At 42.3% G+C, this 20,541-nt stretch overlaps 1 protein-coding gene across 3 annotated transcripts in view; it reads right to left on the reverse strand.

Moving 5' to 3' along the window:
- Positions 1-20,485, reverse strand: part of spryd3 (SPRY domain containing 3) — a 301,493-nt gene extending 281,008 nt beyond the window's left edge. For 2 of the 3 annotated variants that reach the window (XM_041180448.1, XM_041180446.1), the window contains exons 1-3: positions 20,373-20,479; positions 13,022-13,184; positions 11,941-12,016 (exon numbers count right to left, since the gene is read on the reverse strand). In XM_041180448.1, coding sequence (XP_041036382.1) covers positions 11,941-12,016; positions 13,022-13,149 — 204 coding nt within the window. In that variant the 5' untranslated portion in view covers positions 13,150-13,184; positions 20,373-20,479. Of the gene's footprint in view, positions 1-11,940; positions 12,017-13,021; positions 13,185-20,372 lie in introns of all 3 variants that reach the window. The other variant, XM_041180447.1, reaches the window with a different exon arrangement.
- Between the last annotated feature and the right edge of the window lie 56 nt (positions 20,486-20,541).

The raw sequence follows: 20,541 nt of genomic DNA on the forward strand, positions 1-20,541 counted from the left end.
CTGCAGCTGTACAGGGCCTTAAGGATATAACTGCATTAGAAGCAGTTCCGAGAGGGTTCACTTGACTCATTCCTGGGATGAGGGGCTTATCTTATGAAGGGTGAACAGGCTGGGCCTATACCCACTGGAGTTTAGAAGAATGAGAGGTGATCTTATTGAAACACGTAAGATCCTGAGGGGCCTCAATAGGGTCGACACCAAGAGGATCTGTGGGAGGCTAGACTAGGGGACACAGTTCAAGAATGAGGTGTCCCTTTTAAGGCAGAGATGAGGAGAATTTTTTCTTTCAGTGGGTCGTTAGTGTATGGAACTTTCTTCTCCAGGAAGCAGTCGAGGCTGGTCATTGAATTCATTCAAGAGCTTTGGTAGGCAAGGGAGTTGAGGGTTACGGGCGGCAAAGTAGAATTGAGACCACAACTAGATCAGCCATGATTTTATTGAATAGCAGAGCTGACCCAAAGGGCTGAATGGCCTACTTCTGCTCCAAAGTCCTCTGTTCCTATGTACCAAAATGTATCAGTTAACACTTATCTGCATTAAACTTCATCTGCCACATGTCCATCCATCCGCTAGCCTATGTCCTCCTGAAGTCTATCAGTACCCGCCTCACAGTTCACAATATTTCCAAGTTTGTGTCATTTGCAAATTTTGAAATTGTGCCCTGGACACCCAAGTCTCGGCCATGAATATAACTCAAGAAAAGCAGTGGTCCTCACACCGACTCCTAGGGAACCCCAATAGTTACCTTCTTCCAGTCTGAAAAAACCACTACACTCTGTTTCCTCTCCCTAAGACTACTTTGTATCCAGACTGCCACTGTCCCTTTTATTCCATATGCATTAGATTTGCTGACAAGCCTGTTCTGTGGCACTTTATCAAATGCCTTTTCGAAGTCCACGCACACCACATCAACTCTCAACTTTACCCTTGTCAACGCTCTCTGTACCTCATCAAAAACTCAATTAGTTTGTCTTTCACAAATCCATGTTGGCTTTCCTTGATTAACCCACATTTGCCCAAGTGACTTAATTTTGTTCTGGATTATCATTTCTAAAAGCAATCCCACCACCAAGGTTAAACTGACTGGCCTGTGCTGGCTTGGTTTATCATTACACCCTTTTCTGAACATTTGCAATGAATTTGCAATCCTCCAGTCCTCGGGCACCACCTCTATATCTAGAGAAGATTGGAAGAGTCTGGCCGGTGCCTCTGCAATTTCCACCCTTACTTCCTCAATTTCCTTGGATGCATCTGATCAGGCTCTGGTGATTTATCAACTTTAAGTACAGCCAGTATTTCTAATACTTCCTCTTCACCAGTTTTTCAGCTCATCCAGTGTCTCAACCACCTCCTCTTTACTATCACTTTGGCAGCATCTTCCTCCTTGGTAAAGACAGAAGCAAAGTAGTCATTTTGTACCTCAGCCATGCCCTCTGCCTCCATGCTTAAATCACCTTTTTGGTCCCACTCCTCTTTTGCCCTTTATTATTTATATGCCTATCGAAGACTTCTGGATTCCTATGTTAGCTGCCAGTCTCTTCTCATGCTCTCTCTTTGCTTCTCTTATTTGTTTTTTCACTTTCCCTCTGAGCCTTTTATATTCAGCCTGGTTCTCAATTGTATTACCAACCTGCCATCTGTTACACGCACCTTTTTTTGCTTCACCTTCCTCATTATCTCTTTCATTACCCAGCGAGCTCTGGCTTTGTTCCTATGTACCTTGACTGTACCTGAACTACTTCTGCTTTAAAGGCAGCCCATAGCTCTGTTACAGTTTTGCCTGCCAATCATTGATTCCAATTTACATGGGACAGATCCGTTCTCATCCCACTGAAATTGGCCCTTCCTTAATTAATTATGTTGCTCCTTGTCCTTCTCCATGGCCATCCTAAACCTTATCCTATGATCACCATCCCCTAAATGTTCCCCAATTGATACTTATCCACTTGACCCATCTCATTTCCCAGAACTAGATCCAGCAATGCCCCTTCTCATTGGAGCTGAAACATACGGCGCTAGAAAATTTTCCTGAACGCACACGAGAAACTCTTCCCTCTCTCTTCCCTTTACACACTTACTATCCCAGCCTATGTTAAGATAATTAAAATTACCCATTATCACCACTCTATAGTTCATGTACCTCTCCATAACTTTCTTGCAAATTAAGTGTAAAGGAAACATTTAAGGACAGTGATCATTGTATTAAAAAGGTTTAGGTGAGCTATGGAAAAGGACAAGGAACAATCCAGAGCACAAATGCTTAATTGGAGAAAGGCCAATTTCAGTAGGGTGAGAAGAGATCTGGCCCAGATAAATTACAATAACAAGGATGACAGGCAAAACTATAAATTGAAGCAATGGTCTGCCTTTAAAGAGGAAATAGTTCGGGTATAGTCAAGGTACATTTCCACAAGGGGAAAAGGTAGGGCAACCAAAGCCAGAGCTTCCTGGATGACGTAAGAGACAGAGTAAGATGAAGCAAAAATAAAAAGACATATGACAGATGTCAGGTTGGCAATACCAGCAAGAACCAGGCTGAAAATAGAAACTCAGAGGGGAAGTGAAAAAGGAAATAAAAGAGTCAAAGAGAGAGTATGGGAAGAGATTGATAGCTAACATAAAAGGGAATCCAAAAAGCATATAAATAGTAAGAAGAGGGGTTGAGTTGATTAACATCGACAAGTGGATACAGAGGCATGGTTGAGGCACTAAAGTGAGTACTTGCATCAGTCTTTGCCAAAGAAGTAGGTGCTGTGCAAGTCACAGTGAAATAGGGGCTTGTTGAGAGACTTGATGGCCTAACTTATATAAATAATTGATATTAGAAAGGTTGTCTGCATTCAAAGTTGTTAAGTCAATAGGACTAGCTGGGATGCATTCAAGGATGCTGAGGGAAGGGAAGTAAGGGTAAAGGAAAATTGCAGAGGGACTGACCACAATCTTCCAATCCTCCTTGGATACAATTGTTGTGCGTGTGGAGTGAAGAATTGCAAATGTTACACCCTTGTTCAAAAAGGACGTAAGGACAAACAACGACAGGACAGTCAGTTTAAACTCGGTGGTGGGAAAGGTTTTTGAAACGATAATGCAAAATTGATTAATCCATACTGTCCAAGCGACTGTTAAAGAAAAACAGCGTGGATTTGTTAACGGCAAATCCTGTTTAATTAACTTGACTGAGTTTTTTCTTGAGGTAACAAAGAGGGCTAATGAGGGTAAAGGTATTGATGTGGTGTATATAGACTTCCAAACTGGATTTGACAAAGTGCCACATAATATACTTGCCAGCAAAGTTGAAGCCCATGGTACAAAGGGGACAGTGGCAGCACAGGTGCAAAGCTAGTTGAGTGTAATGGTGAACAATTGTTTCTCAGACTGGAGGAAGGTATACAGTGGGGTCTCCCAGGCGTCATTGTTAGGACCACTGCTTTTCTTGATCTATATTAATGATCTAGACTTGGGTGCACAGGGCACAATCAAAATTTGCAGATGGTACAAAACTTGGAAGTATTGTGAACTGCGAAGAGGATAATGATCAATTTCAAGAGGACATAGACAGATTGGTAGAAAAGGCAGACAACATAGCAGATGAAATTTAATGTAGACAAGTGTGAAGTGATGTATTTTGTGAAAAAAAGAATATAACATCAAGGATACAATTCTAAAGAGGGTGCAGGAACAGTGGGAACTGAGGGCATATCTTTGGAGGTGGCAGGGCAGGTTGAAAAAGCAACGAATAAAGCATAGGAGATCCTGGGCTTTATCAATAAAGTATAAAAGAAAGGAAGTTAAAATAAACCTGTATAAAAACTGGTTCAGCCTCAACTGGAGTATTGTGTCCAATTCTGGGCACCACACTTGAAGGATGTGAAGGCTTTAGAGAGGGTGCAGAAAAGATTCACGAGAATAGTTCCAGGGACGAGGGACTTCAATTACAAGGATAGATTGGAGAAGTTGGGTCTGTTCTCTTTGGAGAAGAGAAGGTCGAGAAGATTTTTGATAGAGGTGTTCAAAATCATGAGGGGTCTGGACAGAGTAGATAGGGAGAAACTTCCCATTGGTGGAAGGATCGAGAACCAGAGGGGGACAGATTTAAGGTAACTGGCAAAAGAAGCAATGGTGACATGAGGAAAAACATTTTCACGCAGTGAGTGGTTAGGATCTGGAATGCAGCGCCTACAAGTAAGGTGGCAGCAGATTCAATCGAGGCATTCAAAAGGGAATTGGATAATTATCTGAAAAGGAAAAATTTCCAGGGCGAGGGGAAAAAGACAAGGGGAGTGGCACTAGGTGAACTGCTCCTTCAAAGGGCCAGCACAGACACAATGGGCTGAATGGCCTGCTGTGTTATAACCATTCTGTAATTCCAAGGAGGAGGTTAGGATTACAAAGGGAATATGAGCAGGATGTAGTGGGAGCCATGATAGTTGTGGTTGAGAGTTGACTGACCTGTGCTTTGTGGAGAAGTGGGAATGTGAAGACTGGACTGAGCAGAGTTTGCAGTGAGGAGAAGGTGTCCTTCATTAGCGTTGACTGTAGACATCAGGCAGTGGGAAAAGGATACTACCAGACAGGCTGTTCTTGAATTGGAAGCTCAGCTCCCTGACCACCCTGCTAACTGGTTCAGCTTTCCGTTTTTCCTCCTGGATATACACCAGGATTCCTCTGTGATTTGCAGCATGCAGGAAATAGCAATGATTCAAGACACTCTGGTGGGACTTGACAGGAAACTCCCTCAGATCTGTAAAGGCAGCTGAATTGTGCCTTCAGAATAACAATGATCTGTTCCATAATAATTCTGCACAGGCATAATCCTCAGTACATTGGTGCTCCATGGGGCCATTAGGCACTGCTCCAGAGAGTAGCTTTCATCTCCAAGGAGTCATAGAGACATTTAGCTTTCAGCTGTAAGCACTGCTGTTACTGACCCTCGGTGTACCCATGACAGGATCGCACAAGCTTTCTAAATAATGAACATTCAAATACAATATTAAGTGGTCATTAACCAGCTGGACATTCATTTAGTAAAACCATATCCTGTTGAGGTGTGCAAAGGGTCATGTGCATGCAGTTGATGACACTCTGGGAATTCTGCAACATGGTGAAAGTTCATGGCTCTCTCACACCGATTAGCAATGTCCACTGGGTAGGCGATATACTGAATGAATCAACGTGGTAGTTGCTTGCTTTCATCAGTCTACACCAATTGGTTCATGCTACCATTGATCACAGAAATTACTCTCTACACAACAATGCTCAGCAAACAGGACATTTTTAAATTCAGCTATGCAGCGTGGACAGCATTGGCTATGGCAGCATTTACTGCCCATCCCTTACTGCCCTCGAGAAGGTGGTGGTGAGCTGCCTTCTTCAACCCTACAGGGATGAGGAGCTTCAGTTACGAGGAGAGATTGGAGAAGTTGGGCCTGTTCTCCTTTAGGACAGAGAAAGCAGAGAGGAGATTTGACAGAGGTGTTCAAAACCATGAGGAGGTGAGACAGAATAGATGGAGAGAAACCGTTCCTGTTGGAGGGAGGGTCGAGAGCCAGAGGGTACATATATAAAGTGATTTGCAAAGATTTGGCAAATGGAGTAGAAGGTGAGTAAATATGAAATTGTCCATTCTGGCAGGAAGAATAAAAATGCCTATTATCTAAATGGTGAGAGATTGCAGAGCTCTGAGATTCAGAGGGATCTGGGTGTCCTAGTACATGAATCACAAAAGGTTAGTCTGCAGGTGCAGCAGGTCATTAGGAAGCTAATAGAATGTTATCATTTATTGTGAGGGGAATTGATTACAAAAGTAGGGAGGTTATGCTTCAGTTGTACAGGGTACCAGTGAGACCACATCTGGAGTACTGTGTACAGTATTGGCCCTTATTTAAGGATGTAAATGCATTGGAAGCAGTTCAGAGAAGGTTTACTAGACAAATAACTGGAATGAGTGGGTTGTCTTAAGAGGAAAAGTTGGACAGTCTCAGCTTGTACCCACTGGAGTTTAGAAGAGTAAGAGGCAACTTGATTGAAACCTTTTAGATCCTGAGGAGACTTGACAGGGTGGATGTGGAGAGGATGTTTCCTCTTATGGGAAAACCTAGAACTAGGGGTCACTGTTTAAAAATATGGGGTCGCGCATTTAAGACAGATGAGGAGAAATTTTTTTCTCAGAGTCTTGAATCTTTGGAACTCTCTTCCTCAAAAGGCAGTGGAAGCAGAGTCTTGAAATATTTTTAAAGCAGAGTTGGATAGCTTCTTGATTAACAAGGGGGTGAAAGGTTATCGTGGGTAGGCAGGAATGTGGGGCTGAGGTTACAATCAGATCAGCCATGACCTTATTGAATGGCGGAGCAAGCTCCTGTTCCTAATTCGTATGTTTGTATGTGACATGAGGAGAAACTGTTTCACGCAATGAATGGTTAGGATCTGGAATGCACTGCCTGAGAGTGTGGTGGCGGCAAATTCAATCATGGTTTTCAAAAGAGAGTCAGATAAGCATCTGATGAGAAAAACAATGCAGGACTCCAGGGGAAGGGAACTAGCTGAGTTGCTCTTGCAGAGAGCCAGCATGGACACAATGGGCTGAATGGCATTTGCTGTAACTGTTCTATAGTTGTATGATTCAATAAGAGTAAAGAAGTCTTACTACAATTAGGCAGAACATTAGCGAGAGTGCATCTGAAGTACTTCGTACAGTTTTGGTCTCCTTACCCAAGGAAGGGCATACTCGCCTTAGAGGGAGCACAACAAATGTTCACTGGACTGGTTCTTGAGATGAGGAGATTGATCTATGAGGAGAAATTGAGTAAACTAGGCCCTAGAGTTTAGAAGAATGAGAGATGATCCAACTGAAATATATTTAATTCTTAAGGGGCCTGACAGGGTAGACACTGAGAAAATGTTGCCCCTGGCTGGGAAATCTGGAGCGTGGGATCACAGTCTGAATAAGGGGTTGACCATTTAGGATTGAGATGAGGAGAAATTCCTTCATTCAAAGGGTTGTGAATCTTTGGAGTTCTCTATCCCAGAGGGTTGTGGATGCTCAGTCACTGAGTATATTCAATACAGAGATCAACAGAATCTTGGGTAGTAAGGGAGTTAAGGGATACGGGGATAGTGCAGGAAGATGGAATTGAGGTGGAAGATTAGCGACGATCTTGTTCAATGGTAGAGCAAGCTCAAAGGGCCAAATTGCTTACTCCAGCTCCTATTTCTTATGTTCTCAATAAAATATACGCGAAGGCAAAGGCGTTCAAATCTTTGATGAGAAAATAGAAGGTCTTCACACACAGGAGTACGAACACATGAAAATTTTAGAAGAAGGCTGTGACTTTTTGAGACTGAATGCAGATGTTTACTCCAAATTTGAATGGTCCTATATCCTGAAACAAGTTGGAATATGTGAGGAGGGCAGGAAAGAGGTTAGCTGGTGAATGGGTTCGTTTAAGGATATCTTGTGAGGTAACCATGGTGTTTTCTTGGTAGCTTTGAGGAACCAAGGAGGAATTTTGCACTATTTTTCTTAAATTGGACACTTCTTCTTGATTTCCTGCCTCCACTAGGGAGCAAGTGTTTGTACTGGCTAATAAATAAAAGGAACATTGATGGGTCTAATAGGCTTTTCTCAGCTTTTTAGGTGTCAGCTTGGCCAAGTGGTAGCACTCATTTGATTCAGAAGGTCATCAGTTCGAGCCCCACTCAAGGCTTGAACTCATAATCTAAGGCAACACTTGAGTGCAGTTCTGAAGGAGTGCTGCACTGTGAGAGGCAGTTCCCTTTGGGTGAGATGTGAAAACGGGGCCCAATCTATCAGTTCAGGATGTAAAAGATCCCGTGGCAATATTCTAAAAAAAAAACAAGTTGTTGTCCTGGTGGCCTGGCCACAATCCTCCCTCAACCATAATCAAATCATTTACTGAAAAAGCAGAATACTACAGGTGCTGGAAATCTGATGTAAAAACAGAAAATGCTGGAAGTACTTGGCAGGTTATGGCAGCATCTGTGGAGAGTGAAACAGAGTTAACTTTTCAACTGATGAAAGGTCAGTGACCTGAAACGTTTAATTCTGTTTCTCTCTCCACAGATGCTGCCAGACTTGCTGAGTTTTTCCAGCATTTTCTGTTTTCATCCCATTTACTGTTTGTGGAACCTTTCTGGCTATTCTATTTGCCTACAAAACAATATAAATGTGTTTTTCTCTTCATGTATAAAAGTCCTCGAGAGATTATTCAAAACAACCTTTATGTTAATATTTAAACATACTCGCTTGGTGATTAAAATGTTCATTCATTTAACTTGAATGGATACAGGAAACCCCAAATGCCACTTGCTGACAGTCTAAATAAAAGGAAATAAAAAGAGTTCAAGGCTGAGGTAATTTAAAACCACTCCTTCCCATTGCATTCCACATATACATTAGAGACACCAGGTCTTTATTTCTGCCGATTTGGTCTTGACCAGCACGACATAGATGGGCAAGCTGTCTGCTTAAAGACCGAAATGTTCGATTGACTTTTCTGCAGTTACTCAGAAATTTAAGAACAATCAGTTAAATAATAAACCCATCCTGGACAGTGACTTCACCTCAGATGAGGTGTGTAAAAATGTCAAAAAGGCAAGTCTAAAGGCACTGTATCTGAACGCACGGAGCATTTGCAATAAGGTAGATGAATTAACAGCACAAATAGATGTAAACGGGTACGATATGATTGTGATCATGGAGACATGGCTGTAGGGTGACCAAGGCTGGGAACTGAATATCCAAGGGTATTCAATATTTAGGGAGGACAGGCAAAAAGGGAAAGGAGGTGGGATGACATCATTAGTTAAGGATGAATTCAGTTCAATAGAGAGGGAGGATATTGGCTCAGAAAATCTAGATGTAGAATCAGTCTGGGTGGAGCTAAGAAGCAACAAGGGGCGGAAAATATTAGTGGGAGTTGTCTATAGGCCTCCAAACAGTAGCAGTAAGGTAGGGGATGGCATTAAACAGGAAATTAGAGATGCAGGTAACAAGGGTGCTACAGTAATCATGGGTGACTTTAATCTACATATAGAATGGGCAAACCAAATTAGCAATAATACTGTGGCGGTGAATTCCTGGAGTGTGTACAAGATGATTTTTTTAGACCAGTATATCGAGGAACCAACTAGAGAACAGGCTTAGGTTCGGTAAAGTGCAATGAGAAGGGGTTAATTAATAATCCTGTTGTGAGAGATCCTTTAAGGAACAGTGACCATAACTTGACAGAATTCTTCATTAGGATGGAAAATGAAGTAGTCCAATCCGAAACTAAGGTCCTAAATCTAAACAAAGGAAACTGTGAAGGTATGAGGCATGAGTTGGCTAAGATAGATTGAGGAATTCAGTAAAAGGTGGTCAGGCAATGGCCAATAGTTAAGGAATGAATGTATGCATTAGAACAATTATACATTCCTTTCTGGCACAAAAATACAACAGGAAAAGCAGCCCAACCATGGCAAATAATAGAAATTAAGGATAGTATTAGATCCAAAGAGGAGTCATACAAAGTTGCTAGAAAAAGTAGCAAGCCTGAGGATTGGGAGCAGTTTAGAATTCAGCAAAGGAGGACCAAGAGATTGATTAAGAGGGGAAAATAGAGTATGAGAGTAAACTTGCAAGGAACATAAAAGCAGACTGTAAAAGCTTCCATAAGTATATTAAAAGAAAAAGGTGAGTGATGACAAATGGGAGAATTAAACAGCTTCCATTCAGCTTCCATTGATCCTGTGAACAGGATGTCATCCAGGTAGACTACAGAATCACACAGTGCAGAAGAGGCACTTCCGCCCATCAAGTCTGCACCGACACGTGAGAAACCACTGACCTACCGACCTAATCCCATTTACCAGCACTTGGCCCATAGCCTTGAATGTTATGATGTGCCAAGTGCTCATCCAGGTACTTTTTAAAGGATGTGAGGCAACCCGCCTCCACCACCCTCCCAGGCAGCGCATTCCAGACCATCACCACCCTCTGGGTAAAAACGTTTTTCCTCACATCTCCCCTAAACCTCCTTCCCCTCACCTTGAAATTATGTCTCTAACTACGTTAGTTCTGCCTTCACAGAGGAAGACACAAATAACTTCCCAGAAATACTAGGGAACCAAGGGTCTAGTGAGGAGGAGGAATTGAAGGAAATTAGTATTACTAAAAAAACAATGCTGGAGAAATGAATGGGACTGAAAGCCGATAAATCCCCAGGGCCTGATAATCTACATCCCAGGGTACTAAAGGAGGTGGCCATGGAAATAGTGGATGTGTTGGTTGTCATCTTCTAAAATTCTGTAGATACTGGAACAGTCCCGGCAGATTGGAGGGTGGCAAATGTAACCCCACTATTTAAAAAAGGAGGGAGGGAGAAAACAGGGAATTACAGACCGGTTAGCTTAACATCAGTGGTAGGGAAAATGCTAGAGCCTATTATAAAGGATGTGACAACAGGACACTTAGAAAATATTAACAAAATTAGACAAAATCAACATGGATTTATGAAAGGGAAATCATGTTTAACAAACCTACTGGAGTTTTTTGAGGATGTAACTAGTAGAATAGAATAGATAAGGGAGAACCAGTGAATGTGGTGCATTTGGATTTTCAGAAAGCTTTTGATAAAGTATTGCTTAAGAGGTTAGTATGCAAAATTAAAGCACGGGGGTTGGGGGTAATATATTGGCATGGATTGAGAATTGGTTAGCAGACAGGAAACAGACAGTAGGAATAAATGGGTCTTTTTCAGAGTGGCAGATGATGACTAGTGGGGTATCACAGGGATCAGTGCTTGGGTCCCAGCTATTCACAATATCTATCAATGATTTGGATGAGGGAACCAAATGTAATATTTCCAAGTTTGCTGACAACACAAAACTAGGTGGGAATGTGAGTGGTGGGGTGGATATTAAGAGGCTTCAAGGCAATTGAGACAAGTTGAGTGAATAGGCAAATACATGGCAGATGTAGTATAACGTGGGTAAGTGTGAAATTATCCACTTGGTAGGAAAAACAGAATGGCAGAGTATTATTTAAATTATGATAAATTGAGAAATGTTGATGTACAAAGGAACCTGGGTGTCCTTGTACACCAATCACTGAAAGCAAGCATTCAGGTGTAGCAAGCAGTTAATAAGGCAAATGGTATGTTGGCCTTCATTGCGAGAGGATTTGAGTACAGGAGCAAGGATGTCTTACTGCAGCTGTACAGGGCCTTGATGAGACCACACCTGGAGTACTGTGTGCAGTTTTGGTCTCCTTACCTAAGAAAGGATATACTTGCCATAGAGGGAGTGCAGTGAAGGTTCAGCAGACTGATTTCTGGGATGGCAGGATTGTCGATGAGGAGAGATTGGGCTGACTAGGCCTGTATTCACTGGAGTTTAGAAGAATGAGAGGAGATCACATTGAAACATATAAAATTCTGACAGGGCTGGACAGACTGGATGCAGGGATGATGCTTCCCCTGGCCGAGGTGGGGGGGGTCTAGAACAAGGGGTCACAGTCTCAGGATACGGGGTAGGCCATTGAGGGCTGAGGTGAGGAGAAACTTCTTCACTCAGAGGGTGGTGAACCTGTGGAATTCTCTACCACAGAAGGCTGTGGAGGCCGGATCACTAAGTATACTTAAGAAGGAAATAGATAGATTTCTAGGCACTAAAGGAGTCAAGGGTTATCGGAGAGAACGGGAGTATGGCATTGAGATAGAGGATGGTCATATTGAATGGTGGAACAGGCTCAAAGGGCCAAATGGCCTACTTCTATTTTCTATGTTTCTATAAGGGCACTCTTCAACTGTACCAAGTGATATGGATTGAACTTAAATGACAGTGTGGGTCTGACTGCAAGCTACAACCTCAATAATTTTGCTTTGCCACAGTTTTAAAAGTCCGGTATTGCACAGCACAATGTAGCTCAGTCGATTCACTCACCTCAAAATAATTGTTCTCCTTGGTCAAAGGACGAGGGGCCACGTAACAACCAACTTCATCTGAGTTTCCATGGTAACTGAAATGCCACAAAGATTAATGTCTAAAAACTCTGCATGGAACTTTGATGAAATTATACACTTTAATATAATTGTAGCCAATGAGGTGTAATCTACACCTCCTGTGCCTGTTCATAATTCATTTGACATCCAGTCAATCTCACTGTTGATTTTAACGTATTGGTCACCTCCTTTCAATCGTCCAGGAGCAAACTTTTTGTTTATTTGTTCATGGGATGTGGGCGTCGCTGGTTGGGCCAGCATTTATTGCCCATCCTTAATTGCCCTTGAGAAGGTGGTGAGCTGCCTTCTTGAACCGCTGCAGCCCATGTGGTGTAGGTGCACCCACAGTGCTGTTAGGGAGGGAGTTCCAGGATTGTGACCCAGCGAGAAAAGGTAAATATATGTAATTGCAGCACCCACCAGTTTATAGTAAAGGGCAGTTCCACAAGTACAACATGATTAAAAATGAGTCTCCAGCTTTTCTCTCATATATAGGTTACAGACCTTCACAGTGGGTGTGCTACAGCTTCAAATGTATCTCATTCTTGGCTCCAGGGCTACAAGTGTAAAACCAGAGATGGGCAGGAATGGGCACAGGTCTCTGGCTGGATCACTGCTGCTGCTAATGAGCATTTAATGAAAACCCTAGTACCTTCAGGCTAAGCTGTGAGCCTCTCCACAGGCGGGTAAGTAGCCTGCTGATGTGCATACAAAGTTAAACCACTTAGATGATGTAACTGAGTAAAGCCACCTACTGTGCAACCCGAGCAGAAGTCAGTGTCTGCAGGAAGGGATAAAGAAAAGGGAATTTTGGCATGAAACCACTTCCAAAAAGGAGGGGGCCAAACAAAAAAAAAAAGTATTTCCCTAGTTGTAATAATGTGCACAGAATCAGCAAGTCATTCTCCGACAACATTCCAATATTCTACACGGTACTGAGTGCCGAGTCTTTTATCATAGATTAGGGCAGCTTTGTCATTGATTCACATACATTTATCAGAGCTCCTGTTCAAAAACATTACCTCAGTATGTCTCCATCGACAAGAATGCGTTTGTACCTCTCTTGATGACGTACTGCTCGCACCTCTCTTATCTCCCTTATTCTTCTCCTCCAATTTAGGAACCTGTAGTGTAAGTTGAAGTCCTCCATTGCCCGCAACTGCGGATCTGACAGAGCAAAGGAATCTTCAGAGACAAAATTCACAGCCTTAATCCTTTAGATCTAATTAGCTGAGAGGTCTAGATCTGGAGTTCTTAAACCCGGGCCAAATTCCGAGCAAGTCTGAGCCAAGATATTGGGTTGAGAAGTGACACTTGGATTTTGAATACAATCCCAGTTAAGCGAGCTTCATTGATGTGGTGGATCATTTAACTGGTATATTGATCAATCTTGGTGGTTTACAAATCCCATGGCCAAATTCATTACATCTCAGCTCTTTAAAGCACAGGAAATGATGATTGCACTGGGCAGCTGAATTATGCTTATTTCATCATCATTCAGAAGTAATTTCTAACATCCCCGTGTATACAAAATTAGATGATTTATATTACAGCAACATTTTGAGTAAACAAAGGGCAGGATCCATAATCATATGGCTGTTTGTTTTCCCCGAATTTGAGCAGACTGAGCATTCAAATTCTTGACAGCCACCATTATATTTTACAAAGACCAAAATGAACAAATCCTACAGCGCAGATTTGTTTTATTCGTTCACAGGATGTGGGCTTCGCTGGCTGGGCCAGCATTTATTGTCCATCGTTAACTGCCCTTGAGAAGGTGGGGGTGAGCTGCCTTCTTGAACCGCTGCAGTCTATATGGTGTAGGTACACCCACAGTGCTGTTAGGGAGGGAGTTCCAGGATTTTGACCCAGCAACTTGGGTGTGCTCGTACTAGGAACACAGCAAGTTAGCATACAGGTGCAGATATGGGGAGTGGATAGGAAGATCAGCCACGATCATATTGAATGACAGAGCAGGCTTGATGGGCTGTGGGGTCTACTCCTGCTCAAAGTCAGGATGGTGAGTGACTTGGAGGGGAACTTCCAGGTGGTGGTGTTCCCATGTGGCTGCTGCCCTTATCCTTCGAGGTGGCAGAGGTCATGGGTGTGGAAGGGGCTGTCATAAGAACATAAGAAATAGGAGCAGGAGTAGACCACACAGCCCATCAAGCCTGCTCCGCCATTCAATATGATCATGGCTGGTCCTGAGCTTCAACTCCATTTTCTTGCCTGCTCCCCACATCTGCACCTGCAAGCTAACTTTGTGTTCCTTGTACGAGTATACCCAAGTCTCTCTGAACACCAACGTTTACAAGTTTCTCACCTTTTAAAAAATATTCTGCTTTTCTATTCTTAGAATCAAAGTGAATAACTTCACACTTCCCCACATTATAATCCATCTGCCATCTCACTGCCCACTCACATAACCTGTCTGTATATCTTTGCAGCCTCTCCATGTCCTCCCTGCAGCTTACCTTCCATCTAGCAAACTTTGATACATTACTTTCTGTCTCTTCATTAATACAGATTGTAAATAGCTGAGGCCCCAGCACTGATCCTTGCGGCTCTCCTTTATTCACTTCAAAAAGCTCTGTTGATGCCCACTCTCCACTTTCTATCTGTTAACCAATTTTCTACTCATGCTAATACACTACCCCAAACTCCAGGAGCCCTTATCTTGCCTATTAACATTTTGTGTAGCACCTTATCAAAAGCCTTTTGGAAATCCAAGTATACTACATCTACTGGTTCCCCATTATCTACCCTACTAGTTATATTATCAAAAAAGCTCCAATAAATTTGTCAAACAGGATTTCCCTTTACTAAAACCACGTTGATTTGTCCTAATCATACTATGCTTTTCTAAGTGGACTGTCAAGACTTCCTTAATAATAGATTCTAGCATTTTCCTAACAACTGTTGCTTGGCAAACAGGCCTGTAGTTCCCCATTTTCTCCCTCCCTCCTTTCTTGAAAAGTGCAACATATGTAAACTTCCATTCAAATGGGACTGTTCCTGAATCGAACGAATTTTGGAAAGTCATAGCCAGTATCTCCCCTATCTCTGCAGCTATCTCTTTTAGAACCCTAGGGTGCAGGCCATTAGGTACCAGGGATTTGTAAGATTTTAGTGCCTCAAGTTTTGCCAATACTTTATCTCTGCTGATAGTTTTTTTTTGGAGTCTTGGCGAGTTGCTGCAGTGCATTTTGTATAGAGTACACACTACTGCCACGTTGGTGGTGGAGGAAGTAAATGTTTAAGTTGGTAGAAAGGGTGAAGATCAAGCGGGCAGTTTTATCCTGGATGGTGTCAAGCTTCCATAAGTGTTGTTGGACCTACACTCATCCAGGCAAGTGCAGAGTGTTCCACCACACTCCTGACTTGTGCCTTGTAGATGGTGGACAGGCTTTGGGGAGTCAGGAGGTGAGTTACTCACCTCAGAATTCCCAGTTCTGACCTGCTCTTCTAGCCACAGTATTTATATGGCTGGCCCAGTTCATTTTCTGGTCAATGGTAACCCCCAGAATGTTGATAGTGGGGGATTCATCAATTATTCAAGGGCGATGGTTAGATTCTCTCTTGTCGGAGATGATTATTGTCTGTTGCTTGTGTGGTATGAACCTTACTTGTCACTTGTTAGCCCAAGCCTGGATAGCGCCTGGGACTCTGAATTACTAATCCAGTGACATTACCATTATGCCACTGTCTCCCTCACAAATACTGAAATCCCAGTCACACTGCGGATTTTATTTCTGCTCAAATTTCCTCCCTGACAGCTACAAGGTTGCTAAGTGAAATTAGGTCCACTGGACTCGATGGGAGTTTTAGTGGACAAGGCCACAGCACCAGTACAGAATTCAGCATTAAACAGGCAGGCAATCTGTTTGGACAGCAGAAGAATGTATGATTGAGGGCATTGAAATGTTATACTGACAAGTGCCTCTTGTCAGACAGAGTTCAAAGTAATGCTGGAGCAGTGTACAGTTCACCTTAACTCATGTAACTCATGCTGTACCTTACTTGTGGCAAATGATGCTGACACCAAGCACAAAGTACCAAAGTTCCATTCTCTACATTATTATCCATATTCTCAATATATTGAACCCATCCTCTTTCTCTGGTGCTGTCTATTCTAACCCCATTTCCCTTCACTTCTTATATATTCTCTATTTTGAATCTTTATAATTGATTCCTGTTTTAAATGGTGTTTCAATCTCGGCTTCCGTATCCTCTTGTGGTAAAACAGTCCCTGTTCTAATAACCCCTGTGTGAAAACACCTTCATCTCACTTGCCCCTTCATCCTTCTAAATCCTCAGTCTGTGCCCCCTTGTCATTGATTCACCAACCAGTGGAAACAATCTTTCACTCACACACTTCTCAAAACCTTCCATACCTTTAGAAAATCTCTTCTTTGTTCCAGTTGAAAACTTTTATTTTTCAAGCCTTTCTTCATAACTCTTCCCTCACATCCCTGGTGTCAATAAAGTGAATCTTCACTTTCTTTTTCCATACGTATTTAATATCCTTACTCCAACGGGAGCCCCAGGACTGCACACAGTACTCCAATTGTGGCCGAACAAGTCACATGTAAAAATGTATATTACTTCCTTCATCGTGTGCTATATGGTCTTATTTATACAACTCAAAACCTTATTTTTGGTTTTATCTACCTTCGTTTTCAAGGGATTACATATTCGAACTAAGTCTCTCTGGCCGGAATATCTTTCAGTGCCTTACAATTGAGCATATATTTCCATTCCTTCCAAAATGTAGTCCCTCACACTTCTCTGCATTAAATTCCATTTGCCACCTGTTATCCATTCCACCAACCTGTCCGTTTCCTGAAATCTTTCAAAGTCCTATTTGCTGAGCCCCTATACAAAGGAATACATACCTTAAGGGTCAAAGTGAACCGAGCACTGACCCCTGGGTACCTCATTTTCTGCTCTCCTGCAATTTGAGCAACACTTGTTAACCCAAATTCTGCCGCCCATCTACCAAACAAGCTCCTATCACTGCTGCAACCTCTACCCTTATGACATTGGCTTTATTTTTTCTTTAAAACAAGCATCCTGGGAAACAACTCAACAGGCGCTTTCTGAAAATCTGCATACACACCTTCCTAAAATATGTATATAGATATTAATTTGTCAAATGCAATGTGCTTTACCAATACCGTGCTGACTGACAAACCCATTAATTTCTAAATCTCACTAATTTGATCTTGATTCATGGATTTGAAGAATTTACCTATCATTACCCAGTTTATTCTTCTTTCCTGTCTTGAATGGAGATGTTACAGTCCCTGCACTATTTAAATATTTAAGGATTGATCAATTGTGACCAAAGTCACTGCTCTCTCTTCTGTCTTCTTTTATAAGCCCAGGGTGCAGTGAACAGGACCCAGTGACTGATCTTTTTAATATTTCCGGAATCAATTAATTTTCACATTCTACTCCAGGGTACCTACGTTCTCCTTTCTATTATTTCTGTAAAATTAAAATTGATGTCCTGAAATATCTTTATCGTCTAATAGATTTTCCACTTGATTTCCAAGTGGTCCTATCTGCCCTATTTCCTTTCCTATCTCCTAGCCTTCTTCATATTCCCTCTTAGCCCTTTGAATCTCTCTTTGGCAGGAGCTTTGGCTTACAGACCACACACTTGTCTGAGTTAGAAGGTCCTGGATTTAACCCCCACTCAAGAATTGAGCAGAAAGTCCAGGCTGACACTTCAGTGCATTACTGAGGGAGTGCTACACGGCCAGAAGGGCCATCTTTTGGATGAGACAATAAACCAAGGTCTGTCTCTCAGGTGGGTGTAAAAGATCCCATGGTGCTACTTTGAAGGGAGCAGAGTAGTTATACTGGCGCAAAAACAAAAATTGCTGGAAAAGCTCAGCAGGTCTGACAGCATCTGTGGAGAGAAAGACAGAGTTAACGTTTCGAGTCCGTATGACTTCTTCAGAACTAAAGAGAAGTAAAAATGTGACGAAATGTATACTGTTTCATACTGAAAAGTATGCATTTCACCACATTTTTACTTCTATATAGTTCTGAAGAGTCATACGGACTCGAAACGTTAGCATCTGTGGAGAGAAAGACAGAGTTGTCAGACCTGCTGAGTTTTTCCAGCAATTTTTGTTTTTGTTTCAGATTTCCAACATCTGCAGTATTTTGCTTTTAGCTATAGTGGCTTACTGGCCTGCATGTATCATAGAATGATACAGCAGAGGACATTTTCCCCATTATGCCTGTACCAGCTGTTTGATCTATCCCTCACCTAACACCTCAAACTTAGATTTTCTGGTTATTTAATTCAATGCTGTGAACAAATTGGCTGCCACATTTCCCTGCATTGCAGTGTCTACAGTTCAAAAGTACTTCAACAAAGAACCATTTTCAGATGCCCTAAGGTTGTGAAAGATGCTATCATAAATACAAATTCTCTCCATTGCTTACAAACTTTCCACTTGCTTTATTTTGCCTGATTTTGTTTTGCATTTTGGCCCTGGATTGACCATATGCCTCCCTTTCAAGTTCCAGTTTAGTTTTAATCTGTTTATTCATGGCCAGTAGGAATATATTCATCTTGTTCTTTAGCCATCTCATACTTGAAAGATTCCCACTGTCAGTGATACCAATATCTTGAGAATGAATTAAAAACAGTGATGTACAGGTTACTTAATAGATAGAAGCAAAAGGACAATAAGTACAATTACCAGACCCATACAGAAACTGGCAGATTGACTTAAAACAAGAAAATAAAGGTTTGAAATTCATTCAAGATTTCTCAACAAAGTCTCAAAACTTAGAATCACAAATTCGGTTTAAGACATGGATTCCCTATAGACACACACAGACAAGGAAACGGCAAAAGCCCAGCTACTTCCCTCAGTAGTGAGACAAAGCGTAAATCAATTACAACACTTTAGTAGACAAGGTGGACACAGCTTGAAGTAAAGCTTCTGAGCAGCCCGATAGTCTTTTGACATCTGACAGTGACTCGAAAACATAACTATGTCTGTCTCATCATTTGCTAACAGCAGCTCTCATTAGGGTTCACTGTGAGGGAGATGAAGTGTTTTTGAACAGACACTTCATGTACTGCCGAGTCTTGTAACCATCTGCACAAGCATACTGCTAGCTAGAGATGGTGGTGGTTGAAGTACTCTGCTTGTGACCCAGAAAATAACAGTGGACAATACTGCCAGAGGAGGCTGTTTGTATTTGCATAAAGGTAAGCTCTGAGCTGTTGTTGAAGGCACATATGCTGCTACCAAAATCAGAGCTCCGACCATCAACAGGTTTCCAAACAAACTTCAATTTGCAGTGATGAAGAGATTTGTGTTCAGTGCTATTGTATCTAAATAGGACCTTCTCATGCCCTTGAGTTCTGCAAAGCACTTTGCTATCAATACATCCATCTGAAGTTAGCAGCTAATTTTCCACAAGGCAAATGATAGGTACCCACCAAGGGATGAATGTTGGCCAAAATCTCCCTGCTGCTATTCAAATAATGTCATGGGGTTTTTAACATCCCTGAAATATTGAAACAGACAGTACCGCATTTGAAAGACAGCATCTCCCAACATTGCAGAACTCTCAGCCTATACAGTATTATGTCCTGAATCAGGGCTTGAACTCAACCTTCTGACTCATAACAAAACTGTACTGAGCAATAAATACTCTTTCAATTCACAGACTAGCTGACTGGACCGTTTAGAAGTACGACTGCCCCAGGCACTTTCAGTCATTAGGCTCAAGTCAATTATCTGAAAATATAAATCAAGAGCAGGACTGACTTGTCAGCAGCAATTGCTGCAATACTTTATTGATCCATCTGGCTCAAAGTCAGATCAGATACAGTGTGCTGTGGGAGAAATTGAACTATCAGCTGATGGTTTCTGACCAGCCTGGGCTCAGAATTAGAGACACAGAAATCAGTCTACATTGTGTCTACCTACCTACAGTGCTGTACCTGACCTGGGAATGCTTAATGGGTGTTAAGTGGATGCTAAAGAGAGGAGGGGGGGAACCCTCTCAATTCGCAGAGTTTGATGTAATCATTAGGTGGACAAGAGGGGAGGATTGTATCTCATTCTTGGACAGTGTCATCCCAGACTTTAATAAGACACAGAAATCTCCAGCCACTAAGCAAATACAGAACTGGCCATTGACTTCAGCACGGCCTGTTTGTCACAAGTTCAGGATTGGCTGCAGTTGCTGTTAGTTTTAGCTGCCATGCTTTGGTGCTGGATTTGACAGTTTGAAGTTGGGAAGCCTCCCTCTTATTCTTCTCCTCCTCCCTCCCCCGCCCTGTGACAGAAAGAGTTTGCAGTCACACGCAGACAAGTTGACCAGTCAGCCTACCTGGCCTTTGCTGAAGGAAATTCCCTTTAAGCTGCCGGCAAAGCCTGTCTCACCCTCAGTAACTAGATGACGCACCTGCAGCCCAAACTTGACTGCGGGAAGCGGAAACTCCGCCGCCACGGGTTTGATTGACAGCGGTCCTCAGCCAAACAGAGTCCGCAGTGCGGAG

This window comes from Carcharodon carcharias, chromosome X (genome assembly GCF_017639515.1).
Source record: "Carcharodon carcharias isolate sCarCar2 chromosome X, sCarCar2.pri, whole genome shotgun sequence".
In the NCBI taxonomy this organism is placed as follows: Eukaryota; Metazoa; Chordata; class Chondrichthyes; order Lamniformes; family Lamnidae; genus Carcharodon; species Carcharodon carcharias.